The sequence below is a fragment of the Lacerta agilis genome, chromosome 3 (genome assembly GCF_009819535.1).
Source record: "Lacerta agilis isolate rLacAgi1 chromosome 3, rLacAgi1.pri, whole genome shotgun sequence".
Taxonomy (NCBI): domain Eukaryota; kingdom Metazoa; phylum Chordata; class Lepidosauria; order Squamata; family Lacertidae; genus Lacerta; species Lacerta agilis.
The window spans coordinates 79,198,406-79,222,214 of record NC_046314.1 but is presented as its reverse complement, the minus strand read 5'-3'; the positions used below and the strand labels follow the sequence as shown (position 1 = coordinate 79,222,214).

The 23,809-nt window shown below is 40.2% G+C and overlaps 1 protein-coding gene across 3 annotated transcripts in view; it reads right to left on the bottom strand.

Moving 5' to 3' along the window:
• Positions 1 to 23,809, bottom strand: part of CRIM1 (cysteine rich transmembrane BMP regulator 1) — a 142,956-nt gene that overhangs the window by 66,568 nt on the left and 52,579 nt on the right. For 2 of the 3 annotated variants that reach the window (XM_033144428.1, XM_033144429.1), the window contains one exon: positions 2,763 to 3,005. The exons of the other annotated variant lie outside the window; for it this stretch is intronic. In XM_033144428.1, coding sequence (XP_033000319.1) covers positions 2,763 to 3,005 — 243 coding nt within the window. The remainder of the gene's footprint in view (positions 1 to 2,762; positions 3,006 to 23,809) is intronic. 3 annotated transcript variants of the gene reach the window in all.

Sequence of the window (23,809 nt, the reverse complement as noted above, 5' to 3'; positions counted from 1 at the left end):
AGCCACCGTAGACTTCTACCCCAAAAGGTGAGAAATAAAAAATCATAATAAGTAAATAGGTGCACATGCATCCCTCCTTCCTTTCCTCCGTGTATATATGGCTATATGGCTATGTACAGGTGATACTCGAAAAATTAGAATATCGTGGAAAAGTTCATTTATTTCAGGAATTCAACTTAAAAGGTGAAACTAACATATGAGATAGAAAAGTTCATTTATTTCAGGAATTCAACTTAAAAGGTGAAACTAACATATGAGATAAACTCATGACATGCAAAGCGAGAGGTGTCAAGTCTTTATTTGTCATAATTGTGATGATTGTGGCATACAGCTGATGAAAACCCCAAATTCACAATCTGAGAATTAGCGTATTAAATGAAATCATCAAAACAAGGATTGCAAATAGAACAATAGTGGACCTCTGAAAAGCAGAAGCATGCATATGTACTCAGTACTTTGTTTGGGCCCCTTTTGCATCAATTACTGCCGCAATGCGGCATGGCATGGATGCTATCAGGCTGCTGAGGTGTTATGGAAGACCAGGATGCTTCAATAGTGGCCTTCAGCTCTTCTGCATTGCTTGGTCTCATATCTCTCATCTTTCTCTTGACAATGCCCCATAGATTCTCTATGGGGTTCAGGTCAGGCAAGTTTGCTGGCCAGTCAAGCACAGTGATCCCATGGGCATTGAACCAGGTTTTGGTACTTTTGGCAGTGTGGGCGGGTGCCAAGTCCTGCTGGAAAATGAAGTCAGCATCCCCATAAAGCTCATCTGCAGAAGGAAGTATGAAATGCTCCAAAATCTCCTGGTAGACGGCTGCGTTGACCCTGGACTTAATAAAGCACAGTGGACCAACACCAGCAGATGACATGGCGCCCCAAATCAACACAGACTGTGGAAACTTCATACTGGACTTCAAGCATCTGGCATTGTGTGCCTCCCCATTCTTCCTCCAGACTCTGAGTCCTTGGTTTCCAAATGAGATGCAAAAGTTGCTCTCATCAGAAAAGAGGACTTGAGACCACTGAGCAACAGACCAGTTCTTTTTTTCTGTAGCCCAGGTAAGACACTTCTGACGTTGTTTCTTGTTCAGGAGTGGCTTGACAAGAGGAATACGACATCTGAAGCCCATTTCCAGGATCTGTCTGTGTGTGGTAGCTCTGGATGCACTAACTCCAGCCTCAGTCCACTCCTTATGAAAGTCCCCAACACGTTTGAATGGTCCCTTCCTGACAATCCTCTCCAGGGTGCGGTCATCCCTGCTGCTTGTGCACCTTTTTCTTCCACATTTTCCCCTTCCGCATAACGTTCCATTAATGTGCTTTGATACAGCACTTTGGGAACATCCAACTTCTTCCGCAATTACCTTTTGAGGCTTTCCCTCCTTATGGAGGGTCTCAGTGATGGTTTTCTGCACAGCTGTCAGGTCAGCAGCCTTCCCCATGATTGTGATTCCTACTGACCCAGACTGGGAGACCATTTAAAGGCTCCGGAACCTTTTGCAGGTGTTATGGATTGAGTAGCTACTGCACCTTTTCACAATATTCTAATTTTCTGAGATTGTGAATTTGGGGTTTTCATCAGCTGTACGCCACAATCATCACAATTATGACAAATAAAGGCTTGACATCTCTCACTTTGCATGTCATGAGTCTATCTCATATGTTAGTTTCACCTTTTAAGTTGAATTCCTGAAATAAATGAACTTTTCCATTATAATTTTTCGAGTGACAAGGTGCTTGTGTTTCCATTTATCCAACTAATGAAAGTTGTATTCCAGTCTAGCCAAGGTTTCAGTACAGGGAGGGACAAGACAGTGGCAGCAAATTATCTACGTATCTGTACAGCTTCCTCTCAAGCGCAGACACCATTTGGGGACCCCTGATACTAGATCCAACCTATTTTTTGCTCTCTCTTTTGTAACAGTAAGTTTTTAAAATTGTTTTTAATTTTGTATTTTAAATTGTTGGGACATCAGAGTGAAGGACATATAATAAATTAAAATAATAATAGCCACAATACATTAGTATGTGCCCATTAATGGATGTGTGAATCTGTCTAGATGGTGACTGCAATCCCAAGCACACATACTGGACAGTCCCTTTGAAGTCAGCTGGATTTGCCCTTGGGGAGACTTGATTTCAATCAGTCTGGGAATGCCCCTTATTTTTATGAGTAGACAACCAATGAAAGGGAAGGTGCAGGATGGTCAATTTTTCAGTTCTTTGTCAGTTTCCAAAACATGTTCAATTCCAAACATTCACCTCTACATCTTGTACTCTAAATGGTCAACTTGAACTCTAGAACTGTGCTTTCAATTACTAGAGGAGATGCTATTGTGTCAGACAAAAGAGATCAGTTCACATAACTATAATATAGTTATAGTCTAGCTTTTATCATGCATTGCTTTCCACCAAATGGTTTTATCATCATTTGTGAGCACTAGCTGCCACTGGACTAAATGCTTGCACATGATTATCAAACAATTATGTTACCTAGCTTGATAACACAAGGGGTCAGGATAATCAGTATTATAGCACCTGCCTCACATATCTTTGCATATATGTTATTCCATCAGTGTTCCTCTGTTATGAATAGCTTGTAAGATAGGAAAGTTTGGCTGGGGTGAAATTTTCCCTGATAGTGCAGTGATAGAGACAGTGACAGGAAAAGAGACACATGAAGGAGTTCATTTTTGATAGGTTAATATGCATAAACACTGATGCAATTGGGCTGGGGTGGTGGTAAAGGTACACATTACCTGGTTTACATTCATAGAAGTCACAGCATTCCCCCGGCTTGCCTGATGCTTTAGAAACCAATATATTCAAATAGCCTGGTTGGCAAACTTTCCTCAAGCACCCTGTAGGGTTGCACACGCAGCGGCTAGGTAGAGGGCAACATTCACCAGGTGGCGCATACCCTTCAATCAAAATAGAATCTTCTGGACAGCGAGGAGAAAACTGTACTTCACAACGGGCCTTGGAGCAGTCAGGCTTTTCTTCTGAAAACAAGACAGTGTGTGGATGTCAGTAATACGTTGTCCTGTTAATTTAAAGCTTAGGACATTCATACCATACAGAAGAGGTATCACTAGAAACTGTTTTGACGGAGCTATGTCCATTCCCCCAAAAGGGATGTCAGCTGTTTTTGGCTAAATCTGCCATTGCAGGTAACAGAAAGATGGAGAAAGAGACCCATGGAACCTTAAAGCAGAGCTTTCCAAACTTTTTATGTTGGTGACACACTTTTTAGACATACATTTCACAACACAGTAATTCAGTTTTACTAGCAAACTGGAGGTTAAACTAACCCCTTTCCAGCCCTGGGAGGAGCACGAGGAGCATTTGCATGATACACCTACACACTGAAGACAACACACTAACGTACTGTGATACAGAAGTTTGGAAAGCTCTGCCTTAAAAATTAAAGAAGAAAGACTTTTACTGCCAAGTACTTGTTTCATCATAGGCATGAAGTACACAGCAGGCACACATTTTCATCATTCTAAGTTTTTTACTCAGGCACGCATGTACACATACACAAACATGCTGGAACAAGTACATTGATTAGGGTTGCTTTAAAGGGGGGGATAATAATCCTCCTGGCAGATTTACCATTCTAAGACACCACTGGTATCAATCACTGAAACCTAGGCATGCCTGAAAAGTGGGGGCGGCCCACCCCCTTTCGCCACCTAAGGCAAAAGTGGTAATATTTTGCTCCCTGTCGTACTGCTCAATTCCACTGTCACTGTATTTCCCCCATCTCTCTGGACTTGGAGATGAGCGGCAGCACCACTGTGCGCAGGAACATCTGGCTCTTGCTAAACTCCTCGCTCTGGCTCTCACCAAGGCACTCCTCAAAGCGTTGTCACTTGTCTTTTCTGCCCCAGAGGTGAGGAAGATGGATGGCAACACTACATGCCAGAATGCCTCCCTCTCACCAGTGAGAAGGGAGTGCTTTGTTACTGGTGGCAGTGGGGCAGGTGGGGCACCGACTCTTGTGCTTCCACCACTTGAGGCAAGTTGTTTCTCCTCATCCCATTGGTGGGCTGGCTCTGCTGAAAAGTGATCTAACTGTATATGCCACAATATACCATAAATATTAAAATCCTACAGACAATCATTGGAAGTATGGGGTGCTAACAGAGGGGTAACCTCTGGAGTGGACATGTTGTGTTCCTTCTGGGGTAGACTGTCCACCTTTGGTACCCAACCTCCACACCTGTGGAGCTCTCGCCTGTAGCTCCCAGAAGCCCCAGAAATGGCTTCAACTGGCTGGCTAAACCAAATGAGGGTACCCGAGGACAAGACCAATAGTGGGTCCAACAATCAAGAAAGCAGTTTCTGCAAATGCTGTAGAGCAGCCTTTCCTCAACCTTGGGTCCCCAGATGTTTCTGGCCTACAACTCCCATCATCCCTTGTTGGCAGGACGAGTGGTCAGGGATGATGGGAGTTGTAGGCCAAAAACATCTGGGGACCCAAGGTTGAAAAAGGCTGCTGTAGAGGGAAGTGAGGGGCCGATAGGGCTCATCAAGCTGGGAAGGTAGTCCATCTAACAGAAGGAAATCTCTGATTCTAAACCTCCACTGCCTTGCAGGATATCTTCGGGAGGGGGAAAAAAAGGCTGAGGAATAAACCCTACACAAATCTGGAGTGGAGTCCCTAAGATGGTTTAAATACTATCTAAGCTTTCATTAACTGAACCACCCACATCACTATTTTAGTGTTCAACATTCTAATCCTCACATTTGTTATAAATGGCCCTTCTAAAATTTAATATAATGGTTTTGAACTTTCTGGCCATTTTCCATTCCATTATTATATACTGAGGTTAGTTGTGCTGCAATCATTAATTTAAAGCAGTTTGACTTGGCTTGCTTCTTGTAGTAGAGAAGCACCATTTTGGATTAAATCAATGATCCCTCTCTCATTTCTATGTTAGAGCACCTTAAGCACATATTTAACTCCCAGAGGTTCAGAAATCTAAAATGTTTGGAAAATGTAGTGGGTGGAGGGAGTGGAGATACAAAAAGCAGAAACTGACATTTGTGAAAGTTTATTCTAATTGGTTTACAATAATCCAGCTCATCATAATCTTCCAATGCTCAGGGTTTCTGTGTACCTAAAGTAACATATATTTCTGTAAAATTTATTCTCCCTAATTCTGGATTTGTAGGGTAACATGGAAGTAACTTAAGAACAGTTCTGAAGAAGTATTTCGGTGCAATACTACAAGATCTGAGCATTTTCTACAGGATCCTTCCTGTAGGATTCCATTATTTCCCTCCCTCTTATAGGGCTGAATTTGGAACATGCACTTAAAAGCTGGATCAGTAAAACAGTGACAGCATTAAAAAGTCTGAGCTTACAGACAGCAGTAGCCAGAGTGGTTGTTGTTGTTTTTTAATCAACACTGTGTGCTCAAAAAGTAACTCACTGAACCAAAAATATACAAAAAAGGAAAACCAAAATGATTTAAATGGCATGAGTGCCTTCCCTATGATGAAAGGAATTTGGGGCTTTTATAGTTTTGGAGGGGAAGAACATTGGGGAGATGCAGTGAATTCCATTTGTGGGTGGGGCACAGGAGGAGTGTGCACCCACTTTGGATGTAACCTAATAATGAACTGGCTTGATTTGGAGGTATTCACTCTAAAGAAAAACAGGTCTTGTCTGAAGTTCAGTGGGCTGCTCACAGAATTTCAATCCTGTTTTAGGTATCTTTTTCTTTCTGGCCAAAAGTGGTAAATTTCTGAACCTCCCCTCAAGCTACCCATAAAAGGGAACTGCCAGGCAGGGGGGAGGGTGGCATCTTTTGTGACTGACAGCTGTAGCTTTCAACCAGGGCTCTACAATCACAATAGTTTTGGAGGGAACGTTTCCTTAATGCAAGGGTCAGAAATTTGTGGCCTTCCCAGTGTTCAGACTCTTAATTCCCATCAGTCCCAGCCAGCACAGTCGACTGGGATGATGCAAGTTTGACCCCAGCGACAACAAGAGGACCATAGGATCTCTGCCCCGAACCAACATTTTAGAAGTTGTTTCAGTGTTCTTTTGCAAGTTGAAGTTGCAAGTTCATTACAGCATATGCTTTCATGAACTGATGCCCACTTCCTCAAATGCTTATGCCACAATAAATGTGTTAGTCTTTAAGGCACCAAAAGGTTCTGGGTTTTTTGCTGCAGAAGACAAAGAACACCTAATCTTCTGGAGGAGAAATCAGGTTGACTCTGCTAGGAAGTACAACACTGAAGAGCTATGGAGTGGTGGCTGTATTTTGTTATTCATATACAGACAATAAGAAAAGCAATTGTCAACTTAACCCCAATACCATCCCGTAATAGGAAAACCACTACCACTTACCTGTTCTAGAAAAGCTCAGTTATTTGAAGGACTCCCATACCATTGCTGAATGGATGCTTCAGGTTGTTTTTATTTATATGTTTTATATTTCATCAAAACTTTTGTTATCTCAATGTTCTAAGTCAATATTTTGGATGTGACATCCACATGCTCTTTGTTGGGTCATATGTGCAAGATATAATTGACCATTTTGTTTATAGTGAAACAGTATTTTAAAAAAATAATCCTGACCAATCCCGTTCTAAAATCCAAGCCCTTCTATCCCAATTATTTATTCTTGCATTTTTGTTTCTGCCTGGTGTTTCAGTTATTAGTTAAGGCCTTTCCTTATACCCCTACCCCTAGCACTACTTGCATTTGAGAAAAGCTCAATGTTAAATATTTTTAAGTCTGTATCTGAGCAATAGTATATATGTTCAACTGTTTGTCTTCTGGCTGAAAATTGATAGGCTCCACTTCCTCAGGAGCTAGTATGCCTACAAATTTCATCCCAGGGCTACCAAAAAAGAAGCTATGATTTTTATTTTTTATTTTAAAGCCAGCGACATTAACCCTGACATTCAATGCTGCATGGCTATTAATCTATTGCAACCATATCTGAAGACTACAAAAATGGACAGGCTAGAAATCTCTCTACATACCAGTGTCATAATTATGTCTACATCTAGAAAAAAGATTTATAAAGTTCAACAGGACTTCCAGATTAAGTATGTTTGGAACTACAGGATGAGTGAATGTGTAAAGCTACCAGAGGACATGTGCTTCCCATTATGAATTAGTTGACTCTAGAGATGTTTGTTGATTTAGTTGATTCCCATAATCAATAGCCAAATTACTTGCACAAATAACTACACACCCAAGAAGCGTAATATTACAACTCTGAACTCATACAACATCACAGCTCTTCTGGAAAGGGCAAGTAAACCATCTGATCAATGTGCATAAACTACCACCCAAATAATAATTCAAGGATAATTTATATATACAAGTCACTATTTCAGAAAATGCACACTAGCTACTGATTTCAAGCAAGTTTACAATAGCAATGTAACTGACATGGTGCATAGTTACTCCACCTAGTCAGAGGAATGCATATATCACTTAAAGGATGGAAATAAAACTGTATTTACAGTTGATTATTATATTTGCAGAGAGTGGGGAATCAGTCATCATGTGTTTCTCCAAGACCCAGGTACAACCTGAATTCTGCAAAGCACCTAAAAGGCCCCTTTTGAATGCCTGCTACCTTTCCCCACACTCCATCTTAAAACACTTATCAGATGCAGACATGGATGGCTTGATGCAACAACTTTCCTTTCTCTCTCCAACTGCCTCTGTATTTTTTACCATCTAGCCTAATGAAAAATTCTGTGAAACTTGAAAGCTTGTATGTAGCATACTATTTTGTGACAGTTTGTTTGGCCTAATAAAGATATTGTCCCCATATCAATAAAGCTTTTGGACCAATTCTGAAATGCTAACATACATAATATACAGTATTTGAAAATTACCACTATTTTATAACATATATTACCTTTTATTCTCTAAAACCAAACACAAAACCAAGTTTTATTCTTTCAAAACTGATGAAGTATTGCCCAGAAGTCTAATTCAGCTAAAGTAATGCTGTTTTTCAGTGTTTCTGATTATGCTTCTATATACCGGGTAATCTTATCCAAGTGAAATTATTCTTTTGAATGTTTCCCCCCTCTGATGCCTGAAAACTAAACAAATAAGGCATGAGAACATCCATGGGAGAGTTGAAAAAAGAGTTATTTCGAAACAAAGCAAGATCTGTTGACATAACTCTTTTATTATGTAATTTGTCTTACTCAGAATACAATCCTAGGCATGCTTCCTTGGAAGTAAGTCTAATTGAACATAGTAGCACTTATACTTAAACATGTATAAGATTGCACTGTCGGACATGCAAAGAGTTCAACTCAAATTATGCCTCAAATTAGTATTCTTTGTGGTCACTGTGCTGAAAACAGTTGTTCTTTTTATTTTATATCCCTTGTTAAATCCACACTAAAACACAAAACACCTTTCTTCCACTTGGCAGTCCCTTGCAGTTGTCATTGAAATAGATGCCAAACAATAGAAGTACTGTACAGTTATACACATGAGCAGGAAGGAAATATTAAAAGGATTAGGGATAAACAAGAAAAATGATTACCCAGCTGAAGCAGTCAGCCAGACAGGCATCTCTACAGGAATGCAAAATACCCAAAAGGATTTTCAGGATATCAAAAGGATAGTTAATTAGATTTTAAAGAGAGATTATCTTGGACACACAATATGTATAACATCCCACATGGATGAACTGGTTTGAGATAGAAAAAAAAAGAACTACACTGAACTTTTACATAATCTTCAAATCGTATCTGGACTCTTTTTTAAAAAAAATGCTCTGGATTTTTAGGGACAGGATCAAGGTTTTATACAACATACATGACAAACTAGCAGATTATTTTATATAGGTTTATATAACAGCATAGTAATATTGGCAGTTTTATTTTCAATCCTTTCTTATTCCTCTCAGGATTCTGCTCTTTAACCAGTTACTGATCCATTAGAAGGACTCTCTTATCCTATAATACTAAATGATGAATTTAGACTATACACTCCTATGTTCAAATCCCTGCTTATCTATGAAGCTCACTAGATGAAGTTGGGCAGTCACTCTCAGCTTAATCTAAACCTCATGTAGTGGTTGTTGAGAACAAAGTAAGACAACTGGGAAGCATGTATACTTACTTGAATTGCCAGAGGAAAGAATGAGAATTTCTATCCTAGCCCCTCCCAAACAAGCTACAAAGAGAATAAGGCAGACCCTCTAAACCAGGCATGTCCAAAATCCGTTTCAGGGGCCTAATCTGGCCTGCCAGTCGGTTTAATCCGGCCCCTGTGGCAGTTTATTTCCTGGGGTAAAATCCTAAGAAACCTCAACAACGCCAACCCTAAAAGAAGCTCAACAACGCCAACCCTAAAAAAAGGTCAACAACTTTGGTTGGCCCCCACGGCCCTTCACTTCATCAAATCTGGCCCTTTTGGGGGGGGGGAAAGACGAGATTCCGAGAAGTCAACATCTAATATTCAGCTAGGAATTCGATATATTTTTGAGCCCTAACTCCACCCTGCAACATGTTGAACACTCATAATGCTAGTTACAGGTAGGTAGCCGTGTTGGTCTGCCATAGTCAAAACAAAATAAAATAAAAAAATTCCTTCCAGTAGCACGTTAGAGACCAACTAAGTTTGTTCTTGGTATGAGTTTTCGTGTACATGCTCACTTCTTCAGATATAATGCTGTCAGCGTAAAACTAATTTTATTAATTTTCATGATGATCTTTAACAAACTAAAGTTTCTAAGCAGCACCATTCCACCTGGTGTGGTAAGATAGCTAACTGCTCAGTGTGGCAATTTCCAGGGGTACTGCACATTAGCAATATCAATGACTCAGAAAACCACTGTCTATACTTTCAGGGAAAGTGCACAAAGCCAGCTGAGTAGCAAAATTGAATGGTATCACCTGCATTCCAGGAAACATGATTCAGTTTTCTGATTTCCATATGATGGGGTATAAATACAGGTATAGGGGGAAGCAGAAAAGGAGCGACCAGCACTGCAAATGTAGCAGCCTAGTCAATTCTTAGTCAATGCTGCATTGCTACACTGCAAGTGGGGGTGGGATTTTAATTTATCCAGGAGAGGAAGAAACCTTAAACTTGCCCACTTATATTAATATCAGCCAAAAATACCAGCAGCAGAGAAGAGATCAATGTAAGATAGAAGACCCAATATAACTACAAAAGATGAGATGGGAAGAATACATGTCACAAACTGACACTTTATCACTGAATACTAGCATAAACCTGCTATTAGCGCCATATTTAATCCAACTGTCAGAATTGAAGATTAGGTATATAAGAAACTAAAGCAGCTCCCCCATTCTCTCTTCAAAGTTAAGACTTCATAACATTTTGCAAGTAAGACAAGAATACGTAAACTGGGAGTGGGTAGAATATTGACTGTAGTACTCTCATATTCACCAGTATATGGGAAACAGCAGAACTGTCCATCTCTTCATCACTTACAAAAGGTTCTGAGAAAGGTCTCTGTCAATTCCCCACCTATGTGGAAGGTACTGCGTTTCAATCATCTATCATGCCAAATTCAAAAGCTGTTCTGAGGGCAGGCACAAGGAGGCAGTCACTGGGTTGCACAGGTTGACAGAAGATGAGGAAGGGAACACAATCATGATTTACTTTGATTTAAGTTAGAGATATCCTATTATGGGAGGTTCATAAATATTTCACATAATAGATATAGGGGGTTATTACAAACAATTCCAAGAAAGCAATTCATTTATGTGAAATTTATTACTAAAATAATTCAGTAGTAACCATCAAGGGAGAGTGTGGATCCAACAACACAGAGATGCAAGAGAAACTAAACATGATAGTGTTAAAAAAAGATGTGCACAACCCAACCAAAAATGTTAACATTACTTATCTGGAAATATATTTCCAATTCTGAATTCACAGGCCTTACAGCCATCAAAGTATGTGCTATCAACTTGTTTTTATGAGATACACTGTTTGCATGCCATGCATCAGTTGTGCCAGCTTTGCTTCACTAGTATGCAAGAGAAAGAAACCACCATTCCTGCCTTAAAAATGTGTCTGAATTGGGAATTGTTAAAACTTCTCCCACAATGTAGCATCAATTATACTTATATTGCATAGTTCTACTTTGTTGAGCAACACAAACTTCAGGAAGTTTCAGCTTGAAGTAGAAGAGCAACTAAAATTACCTTGGAAAAAAGGAAGCTACACAAATAAAAAAACTTCAATAATGACAACTGGAAAACAGGAGTGAAGAAATGGCGAAAGAATAAAAAAACTCAAGCAGCACACTCAAAACTAAATTGTAGCCGGGGGGGGGGGGGGAGAGAGAGAAGCCGGGTTTTTGGCTTTGGGTGGAGCCTCCAGAGGGGTGCCACTGAGGCTCCCAGCGTGTGTGTGTGTGTGTGTGTACACTAGTAGCAGTAGTAGTAGTAATAATAATAATAATAATAATAATAATAATAATAATAATAATAGATTATTTATACCCCTTGCAGGTGTGTGTGTGTGTGTGTGTGTGTGTGTGTGTGTATCAAACTGGGTCTTTGACCTGGGTGAGAATGAGTCTAGTTTCACCCCTGTCAAAACTTATGGATCACATACCTTTTACAGCTAAACATATGGAAGGATACATTAAAGTGGCTTGCTTCTCCTCATACTTATAATGTGCATTTTTGCACAAAGTACCAATTCGAATGCACACTAGTAAATATAAGCAGCCTGCCACTTATTCTGGACTGATTCACAAACATCACAATAGTGTATATATTCTCGTCTAGGGAATTACAGCAATACTACCACCACCTTGGTAGGCTCCCACCAAGCATCACTCTCCTCCACTAATTGTCTCTGCAGATATACGAAGAAGTTTTGAATACCCGGAAGATAGGGAATGTGAAACAATACTTTGGAGGGGGGTGGACACTGGGACATGTGTATAATTATGATCTAACACAAATTAGCAAAATGAAAGTGGTGAATAAGTCTTGCATGTATCAATCTATTATTACACACACTGTGTATTTCTTAATGTACAAATAAAAATATAGAACATTTAAGGAGCGCAGGTGGCGCTGTGGGTTAAACCACAGAGCCTAGGGCTTGCTGATCAGAAGGTCGGCAGTTCGAATCCCATGTTGACTGAAGCCACAGGTGACACAATGGAATTACCTAGTAAATTGTAATTCTGCATTTGCACTGTACTATTCTGTTCAAGTATAACCACCATAAGATCAGTTAGAGACTGTTCTTTGGAATTAAAATTCCCTGTGAACTCCTCAATCCTTTATGCACACACCTCATCATACATGAAATAGTGCAAAAATAAAGTAGAGCTACTAGTGTGATCCAGCTGAAGACCATTAATTTAGGGGGGGGAGGCAGAGATGATATAAACAAAGTTGAAGGAAGAAGCGTATTCTTTATTAAGGTAATGAAGGCTCACATGGGGGGGGGGATAACTCCAAGCTGTGGAATGAAAGATTATCTTTATAACTTCAGAGTTGGAGGGAGGAGCAAAGGATGGATCAGAAGAAGAGGACGAAGAGGCAGGTCAGGCAAGTGAAGGACCAGGTGCTTCCCCATCTTCTGCTGCATCTCTGCCTCCCAGGACCAAGAGGGGACTGAAAAGGGATGAGCAGAGAAAGTTTCCATGTAGGTGTAATCCCTGGCTGCATGTTCACAGCCCATCAGGGGAAGGTACATAAACTGGTTGAGGGGGAGTAGTCCCCTGTTGCTATAACTGCTCCATGGAGCTGTTTTGCCAAATAACTCTACAGCTTCTTTAAAGGATCTTTGATCGTCAATATATGAGGGAAATGATATTTTTATTTGAACAGAATAGGAAAACCTCCTCAAACAGAAATAAACCAACAACCCTCAAACAGTAAACCTTCTTACAATGAGAAATAACCCCAAAGGAATAACCGCTAAAAGAACAATTCCCCCCACCAGACCCACATATAACACCAGATCCAACCGTGGGAAGCCTCGGCAGTATTTGGTCCATCATCCTCTTCCTACTCGACCATGTTGCCCTGCACTATTTGTACCTGCCTCAACCAGGCAGGGATCCTAATCTGGGCAATCAAGTCCCAGATGGGCCACACTCAAGGGCAGGAGTACTCCTGCAAGGACTCACAGGAAGGGTTGGCTGCGTAATGCCAAACCTATACCTCCTCCATTTTTCTTCTTCCACGTTTTCCACTAAAAGAGTGCCAATCTGGAAACAGCTGCATAGACACTAGATTGGTGCATGTAGGTATCCAGAGCTGTAGAAGCAATTGTAAGTGCTATCTTTGACAATAAAGTTAACTATCTGCCGTGTGCAGTCCTTTGGCTGAGAAGCACCTTTGACAATAGCAGGCTGAGAGCTACACTCAGAGTTTCAACCTGCAACAGAGATATAAGAGTGAATACTACTGCTGGTTTGTGGTATATATATCCTAACGGAAATGTGTGGATAAAAGCACTGAATAACAATGCATAATTGTTGCAAGTCACTCTCTCTTTCTCTCTCTCTCCAACCCCCAACCTGCAAAGGCACCCAACACCTCTAGACAACACTCTGGGGTTCTTGTAAATCTCTCAAGAGCCTGATATACAGTTTACAGTGCACATTACACTGCATTACATGTCATAAATGCCTATCACCAGTCCACAGCCCCTTCCTGCTACATAGGAACAGTGAACTGCATTTTTCTTTAGAATTTGCATTGGGTTTTTTCCTTTTAATATTTCACACACTGAACAGAGGAAAAGGCAGTTGTAGAATCTGCCTATTGACTTGTGCTCATTAAATCATCAAAAAATATTCCGTTCTTTCCTCCAGTCACCATAAGAGTTTTGTGCATGCATCACCTGCCTAATGTACAAGAATAGGGATAGACTAAGAACACATCTTAATCTTTACTTGTGTGAGAGAGAAAACAGAAATTTTACTTAACTGAATTGTGGTTCAGAGTCCCCACCCACCAGGTAAATGAATGAATACAAGCATAAAAAAACATCCTGCAAAGCTAGGATCACACCACAGAGAAGGGGCTCACTGTGCAGAACCTGTAGTAAAACCCAATTGCATCACCTTACTTTAATCATAAAACTGTATACAATTTCCTTAAAACATATAAAGCTGCCTTTTGGTGACCCTTTTGTCCCATCTTATTAGTATTATCCTCCAAGCTTCAGACGAAATACCAGATACCTAATGCTTTTAACTGCAGGTTCCAGGGATAAAACCTGGGAGCTATGCAAAGTACCCAGCAACTGAGGCAAATCTTTCTGCCAAGCACAGCTTCTCATCTCCTATGCAAGTTGAGAGTGGGAGTCTAATCTGATCTGAAAGGAAGAGCAGCAGCAGCTGCTGCTGCTGCTGCTGCTGCTGCTGCTGGTGGTGGTGGTGGTCTGCAGAAGAAAGCCACCAACCAGACATGGAGAGTGAAAATGTTCTTCTCATACCTAAATGTTTATCTCATTCTCCTGGACCCCATTTGTACAATATGTAGTTCCATGCTCAAAGTGGTCCAATTGCTCACTTTGTCAATGCTCTGATCCCAAAGATCTTCTTGTGGCAACACTTGTACTAAGGGTAAAATCAAACATAATACAAGCACATACTCTTGCACAACGAGGTTTCTTCTTCCTCCCCTTCCCCTTGCAACTCCATGTGCCCTCTTAAAATGTGCCTGAGAGTTTTGGAGCACCCCCAGAAGCAGACTTCGGGGGCACACGAGGACTGGACTGAGTGAAGCAGAAAGTTCCTAAAGCAGCAATTAGAAAGCAATACATGAAATATTTACTACTGAAGCTTACTATTTACTATTGGCTTTAAACCAATCCATTAAAACCAATCTCATATATGAATGAAAGGTAGCATTAAGCATGGCATTTCATTATCCTCAACGCAATACAAATAACAAGTTCACTTGAAGTTCTTATTCTCAGCCAAAAGTACTCAAAAGTATTCAAAAGTACTAATAGTATTATAATAAGCAATGAAAAGGTAAACCCTTGTGTTGTCCTTCATGCAATGACAGAGATGTAGTCTTACATAAGATACACTTAAACGTAAAGGGATTCCTGACCATTAGGTGCACTCGTGGACGACTCTGGGGTTGTGGTGCTCATCTCGCTTTATTGGCCAAGGGAGCCGGCGTACAGCTTCTGGGTCATGTGGCGAGCATGACTAAGCCACTTCTGGCGAACCCGAGCAGTGCACGAAAACGCCGTTTACCTTCCCGCCAGAGCGGTACCTATTTATCTACTTGCACTTTGATGTGCTTTCGAACTGCTAGGTTGGCAGGAGCAGGGACTGAGCAACGGGAGCTCACCCCGTCGCGGGGATTTGAACCGCTGAACTTCTGATTGGCAAGCCCTAGGCTCTGTGGTTTAACCCACAGCGCCACTTAGTGTGGTACTATGTGGTGGCAACCTAACTTGAGGTTGTTTTGGATGCTATGAATTATATGGACCACTGCAGTCAGGGTTCTAGCCTGGGTTTGGGAATAAAACTGCCCTGGGAGGCCACGAAAGGTTACCTATGCTGCGAACTAGGTAAGGAAATGGATTCCTGTTGCTTCCCCCCAATCCCCACCAGGAGCTAACCTGATAGTCGTTAAGCACTTGCGCCCTGTTCTGGTGGAGCATGAGGTGTCAGCCATGCAGCTCATTAAGTGCCCATCTAACTTACTTCACAGAGTTCTTGTGAGGGAGAAAAATGTATAACCCCATGGAGGAAAGATAGAACATACCGGGTAAATACAAGAAAACGACTCACAGAAAAAATAGAAATATAGGTTCAGAAAGTAGCCACGTTATTTTGGCCTAGGGGAAAATCTGGCTTCTAGGGGAAGGAAATCTGGATGTCTCAGGAGAGCAGAGGAGAATGTAGCCTAAGGAGCTGCATTTAAGATCAATATAGTTATCAGCCACGAAGGATTTCCCTGCAATCTGAGCAGTGCAGAGGAGCTAAGAACAAGGATAAGTGGAAGGATACATGAAGAAAAACCCCTACCTCAAGTGAACAGAAGGGGGATGCTACACCTTACACTTTTTCCCTTTTGGGTCTTAATAGTGAGAGATGCATCTTTAAATGAAACCATGAAAGACAAATTATTCAACTCAAATAGCTGGCGACAGTTGGGAACAGGATGCAATACTGTAGGGGTCTTTGGTGCAATCTAAGAAGCAGAATATCTCTGAATGCTAGAAGTGCATTGGAAGATTTAATTTTATGAAGTTGATAAATTGGTTTGGAAATTATACAGTAAGAGTTTCAGGGCTATTTCAAGACAAACAAAGGGAGGGAGAGAGGGGTGATGTGTGAGGGAAAAGGGTGAAAATGAAGATTAATAAAATAAAATCCTGGCAAATAATTAGAAGTTTTTGAAACTGGGTTGCAGCTATCTTGGATGAAATTTGACAAAGTCACTGAAAATAAATGAACAATAAATAGCTACACATTCAGGCAACAAGAGCAAGGGGCGATCAAATTTTTAATAACTTTTTTTTTACAATTGTAAGGAATCTCATGCAATAAAGATTTTCAATGAAAGGTAGAACTCTGGATCAGCATCTTCTCACAACTGTGGTGGGAACAAAACTCATCCAACAGCAGCTTCAATTTTCTTCCTGATTCAGAACTGTTCTCAGTGTTTCAAGTATAAACAGACTCATTGCCTTTCTATTGTAAAATACCAGAATTTGCTAGAAACTATCCTCCTCCACTTTGAGGAGTTTTTAAACTGTGATATTTTAAATGTATTTTAATGTTTGGTGGAAGCTGCCCAGAGTGGCTGGGGAGACCCAGCCAGATGGGCGGGGTACAAATAATAAATTATTATTATTTTTTATTATTATTGTGCAATAGCCAAAAGCAACAAATCTAGTCACATACATCCTTGTCACTCCATTTATATAGAACATAAAGAAATTTAGGAGCTGAGAAGTTGAGGTGCAAGCTTGTTACTTCATGAGGGGCTTGGCAGCAACATCTACTTTTAGGATGAATGGGAAAGAATATGCAATCTACTTTTTATTGGTTCAGATTAGCCTAGCTACTGATCAGCAGAGGAAAGTTTGCCTCGTGGGCAGCTGGACCAGACAGTTTCTTTACTCATAAGACAGCAGCCAGATTTTCTGTTCAGTAAAGTGGGCATATGGCATATGGACACACTGGACAAAAAGTGGTGGAGGCAAAGGGGCTGAGCAGAAGTGAGTCCCCTGGTACAGGTGGAAGGATATAGAACACAATGATGACTGAAAGAGTATGTTTTTCCATTTAGCTGACATAACTATTAAGTCAGAGTATTAATTTCCGAAGTACTTTACTCAATTAAAAAAATAGGGTGAAGGAAGCATTTCAATTTCTGCATATGTGCAAAGGGGGGCAATGAATAACACTCAACCTTTTTGTCTTGCAGGAGGTTGCAAACAAGATGGGCAAGAACAGCAATGTAAATGAATACAATTTGTTTCAGCAAACAAATTGCTAATAAAACAAACAGAGCCACCAACAATTTAGGACAAAAGGAATGTACAGATTGTTAGAAATAAACAAACCCCAAAAACCTGCTGGAGGAGCACCATATTTGCTTAAATCCTAAAAACAAGAATGGAGAAAAGTTGACTTTCAAAGGAAGAGATGTGAATAAACTTGATACTGTACTGATGTTTAAGAGCTGTGTAACAACCTTGCCTCAGATAGCCTGGAGAAATCTCTTAAGGTTTAGTCAGATTCTTATGGGAGAAGGCAGCCCTTGAAATGTCCTGGACCCAGAGAGTTTTAGGGTTTTAAAGTGCAAAAGCATCACTAAACTGGGTCAGCACTGAACCACTAAATGGTTGCAAAAACTGCTGTTTTATATTCCAAATGCCCTACTATTGTCAATACCCTGGAAACCACATTCTGAACCACTTGTAATCTCCAGCTACTCTGAGGTAGCCCCAGATCAGAGTACACATTGTGGTAGATGACAATACTGTGAATGCTGAAAGGAACATGTACACGAAGAAAAGCAAGAGCCTAGAAGTTTGGGCAAAAACGAGAACATTAGAGTGATGACCACTAGTTTTTGACAGGCATTTAACTGCCTAGCAGCAGAATCATGTATTCATAACCAGTGCAGTCTGTGATATAGACAGAGCAAATTAATCAACTACCAAGCAAATAAAAAGTGAATGCATACCATAGACAGGTACCCACAAAAGGACACAATATATGCACTGTGTCATATTTGTGCCCTCTTCAACAAATGGGATAGAGGTCCCCAAATGCCGGGTTCGGTGCTGGAGCTCCCCGTGCGTGAGCTTAAGCTGCCCACGCACGAGGTACCAGTTGCGGGGGGAAAGCGGCCAGCGTTCCGCGTGCTATATGAGCACGGGCGCTGGCCAAGTCTCACAATCCGAAGGTAGCTGAGTAAGACGAAAAATGACTCCGAAGGTGCGTGAGTGAATGAATGCCTCAAAATAAAGTAGATGCCTCGAAAACTAATGGATGCCTCGAATCTGAATTGGAACTACTTGTAACCTCCTGCACTAACATTTAGCAATAAAGGAAACCAAACCAAGGATGTTGTTTAAGCATAAGATTTCTCTGGCAGAAATTAAAAAATCCTAAAACCTTTTCTCTTTTCCCCAATTGACGACAGACACCGAATCTATCTTTAGTGGCTTTGGCAAAACCCGCATAGGCTCGTCTTCTGGCCCTAAACTAAGTTTCCCTGAGCTCTCAGTCCCTGCGCGCCAATTCTTCCGCGATGCTAACTAAATAAAACTAAACCGAAATATCTTCCGCAAATCTAGCCCTAGGCTAAACCTAAAAGCCTAACTAAAAACCTCACCGAAAGATCTTCCGCAAACTAAACCTAACTAAAAGAAACCCATCCAGCCCGCTCCCAAAACCCTTAAACTAAACTTGACCTAACTGAAAGAACTAAAGAATAACTTGCCTAAGCGGGGAGCCTCAGCCTTTTATTTAGGAACAGGTATGACATCACAACAAATAATTCAACCAATAAAACCACTGTTGCTGCCCTCCAAAAAGGCGGGAAGCAGGATAAACGTTCATTGATAACTTTGAAACATTACCGGGACTACAAGTTAAGGGCGGAATAATCCTAATAGCAAAGTGACTCTTCATTCTTACTTTCACTTTCAATTTTAAGTGTAAGGATACAAAAAGTAGTTCTTAATAACCATTAAAATAAACAAATAACCGCGGATCTTTAACGGATCCACGAAGTGTATTCCGACACCCAAAATAAACCAGGAACTACAAAAGAGTAGTATGTCTAAAAGACAATGTATTTTCATACCAGGAAAGACCTGTTGAATTTCAGTTTCCAGAAATCCCCACCTGCAGTTAATTAATTTCAGCTAGGATGGCGTGATCTTCATGAAGATTACAGCTTGGAATAGAAGGTTAACTCCTATGTCCCCAGCTGCAGTCTCCAGGAAGATCATTGCCCATGCAATTTGGCATTTAAAAAGTTAACACACTTTTTTCCCAAGTCAGACTGCTTGGGGGAGGAATGTACGTTTGTGTATGGTTATGGTGCCCACAGGTGTATCTCCAGTTTGCAAAATATGACCAAGGGCCCCCAAAGATTGGCAAACCCTGGACTATAGGAATTGTACCGGCACACTGACCAGTGCCAAGTGACCATTTGCTTTGAGAAAACAGGATTTGAACTTTTGACATGAATATACCTACAACTGTGACTTCACTACATAGAACCATAGAATAAGAGATGGAATGAACTTCAAGGGGTCATCTCGTCCACACTAGTTAAAAACACTGAAAGGCAGGAAACACCTCATTTGTCGCAAAACAACTGGTTAGAATAGTGCACATTTTACTTTGTAACTCATTTCACAAACCCTAGAGACTTAAAAGAAAAATGTTCAGAGACTGGGGTCCCTGCTGCCTCTGTGTCTGATACAGCAGTAACCCTTCTAGCCCTCACAATAAATCTGACCATAGAGAAGTGAGAAAGAATGGTGAAGAATGCTAAACCATAGAGAGAAAGGGAATGGAAGAAAAGCGGTAAGAGAAATTCAGATAGAATTTTTTAAAAATGAGTATCTGTCGAGTGAAATCTTACCTAAGTACCAACTTTTTCCAATTTACAAAACCATCCAAAATTACTTGTCTGAGAATCCATTCTTACTAGACACAGGTATAAATATCAGCACCTCTTTAGGTTCTTCAACTATATCATCTGGACTTTTCCAAAAGTCTATCAACAAGGAAAGCTAAGAAACTAGGTCTCCTCTTTTGAAGCTGGAAAATGAAGCACTGCCCTCATTCTGATTTCACTTTTACAAACCTAAATATCAGTATCATGTTGCCACACAGTCAATGTCATGCCTGACTGGCCGTCAATTTAAGTCAAACTGTGAATTGCAGCTGCTATGAACATCAAACAAGCAGGACCTAAAATGGTACAGGGGTTTCATGAGACTAACTCCCGTCCCCTTGCAATCAGAACCATTTCTGTGGGCAAAAATTCAGCGCAGTCCTAATAAATATAGACAACCATTGAAGTCTCCCTAAAGATCCATACTGAATCTTGTTCCCTTTAAAAAGAGAACCTACATAAACAATGCTGACACCAAACCCTACTCATATCAAGTAAAAAAGAAACACAGTCACCCCACCCCACCTACCTCCCCGTCCCACCCACTTCTTCCCCCTTCCCCCCCCTTTCTCTTCTAATGTCTCACAAACACTGACTTATAAAAATGTTATATGGAAAAGCTTGAGAGAGACATTGTACTACCTTTGAAAATCTTTAATAAAAAATATTTAAAAAAAAAAGTTGGTACACCCATGGATCTAATGTCACAAGATCCTATCTACAGATAGCAAATTTAAGGTGGCCTAATCCCAAGAGAAGGAAGAGCTTTAAAGGGCTTTCTTCAAACTGTTAATAAGTACCAAAATTACTGAATAACTTAACATGTTATTACATGGAAAATTATCAATACAAGGAGGGTCATTCCATATCAAGTGATCCAACTTTTTTACCTCATGACATCCAATGTTATTAATATTTTGTACACTTGTTGAATTATCAAAACTAAGTTCATATCTAAAACATTTCCCATTTTTGAGTTATGGGGGTTTTATGAGGGTTTGAAATAGCAAATTGACAATTTTGGCCTTGCACAAAAGCCTTTAAAAGCTCAGCTCAGGATTGAGATACTTCAAAACTAAAATCTAAATGTCCATGAGATGAAGTACTAACAAGAATTCTTTCAAAGTGTTAATTCTATCATGCAAAAATGGGATGATGTGAAAAAATTAAATTTTTAGATTTAAACTTAGTTTTGATAATTTAACAAGTGTACAAAATATTCAGAAAAGTGGATGACATGAGGCAAAAAAAGTTGGACCACTTGATATGGAATAATCCAGGAGTAAAAAACACTTAATTTGACATTCATCAATGGTGTCTAAAATGGCAGGAGCTAACTAGAAAAAAAACAGGTTGAACACTATGCAATGCTCTGGTCATTAATTTCAAAAAGAATAAGAGCTGATAAAGAAAAGCCTCTTTTATTCTTTCTGAAGACTACAACTCAGGCCTGCTCTTTGAAGCCTGCCTCCACCATGATGTCATGGAGGTAGTTACTTCCCATTAATTGTGTTCAACTTTGTACCATACAGAGACCTTCTGTTGGGAACACTGTGGAAAAATCCATTGTACTAAACCTGTGGGACAAAGGTTCCAAACTCAAGACTAATTTCTTCTTTGCATTCTGTTCTCCCACTACTACTGTCAGACTGATTGAATTTTCCTGATTAATTAAACAGATTTTCAAATTTAATACAAATATTCACAAAACTTGTGGTTTGCAAATGTGTTCTTAAAAGATGGTGCTCTCCTTTATTTCACTGAATTTTGCATGCCATAACATATCATGTATTCAAGCAGTGGTGCCCAAACTAGGAATGTTTCATTCTTGCTCGCCACTCTCCTAGGACAGGCCAGGATCAATTGGGAACCACTCCTTATGATCAGGGCATATTCAAGCCAGTACCTTCCCAAATGAAATAATAAGCTAAATAATATTTTTTATATTTAAAAGTTATTTGACTTCTGTTGAAAGCATATTCCCCCTTCTCTTATCTCATCTATCCATGCATCAGTACTTTATGTACTACTATACTATCTTTCCCAACTTCAACTTCTGCCTATCCTGAATCTCTTGACTCTGTTGTCCCATTATCCCACCCATCCATTCACTGTTCTAATCCTCAGTGGGTCCTCTCTATTCAATATCTTTCCTGAGCTTGTGCCACTGAAACCATAGAGTCAGCACGAAAAAATTGTGACATTCTATGTTAAACGTACAATCTCTCCCCTGTTCCCCATCCTCTTAAACCAAGGAATCATACAGGTCTACTCAGAAATAAGTCCAATGATTCTAATGAAGCTTTCTCCAAGATAGGTGGGGTTGCAGAAAAAGTATTGCCTCTTTACCTTACCATTCCTCATTAAGAAAGGCTGGTGGAGGATGAGAGGATAATAGAAAGATTGCAGCAGATGGCTTCAATTTCCTTACTGAAGAGCCAACACAGTACCTGCTCTTCAGATAATAGCTTTTCTATTCTCCCTTCCCCACCCACATCCAGTCCACCTTCTTCACCATGCAAATCTCTTAAGATTGCTTCCCTTTTTTATATAATCGTTTCATGTATCACCTAAATCCAATTTATCTCCCAATCCCTGGTTGCCATCACTCCTACTATTATCCTGTTAAGTATCAAATTCTCTCTAACTTCTTTCATACTGCCATGAAATAAGTGGTATGGGTGGGGACGGGAAGAGCCCAACACAGAACAGCTGGAGCAAGCAGTCATCTTAACTCTTCTCGAGTGCACCCACTGTTTTTGGCTTAATGACAAACCACAAGCCTAGGTTCAGAAGTATAGGCATAGCTGCACAGAGCACGGCAGCAGGAGAGGAGTGCTGCAGCCACAATACTGGTCCTGGAACATGTAGGTTTGTACTACACCATGGTTTGAGTTGTGTGACCTAGGGCTGCATATGATGGCACAGTGCCACACAAGTTCATCATCTAAAATACGAAGAAGTAATGGTTTTCAAAACAATTTGTATTCATATGCATATTTATGTAATTTAATCTATTAATCTTAATTGTATGATCAATTTAAAATCTACATGATCAACCTTTTTTCTAACCAGCCCATGTAATATATTTACACTGAAGTAGAAAATCATTGCTAAATCATACATGCATGTCAGTAAAAATATACTTTCAAAACCAATCAGTGTTTAACTCTTTCAAGTACTTCAGATATCTTTGAATTTTGCAAACTCAAGTAAGTAAATGGGCAGAGCAATCCAAACCCATTTACAACTGTCTGGAGGTAGGGTTTGGATTGAGTTAATAAACCATGTTCATAATAATTTTATTATTTAAACACCACCTATCTGGATGGGTTTCCCGAGCCACACCTCCCAGCCCTGCCAGTGGAGTGAGACCAACATTACTCTTGTCAGTGCTGACCTTCCCAGTCTGCCTGCTATAGGTGAAGCCAGACAGTAGAAAGCCCCCCCCCCCCGACATTCTGAGATCAGGGAAGGGCCAAGTCTACCCTAAACCCTGCACATCAGGTAACCTAATCAATTAGGATTGCCTTCTAAGTAAACTAAATGCTGTTCCAAAAGCAACTATGCAAAGCAGTTTGCTCTACAATTGGGTTCCTTTCCCTATTTCATATGTAGAAATAAAAATCATTTTTTAAACTAAGAGACCCACAGGAGCAGCTTACTGAAG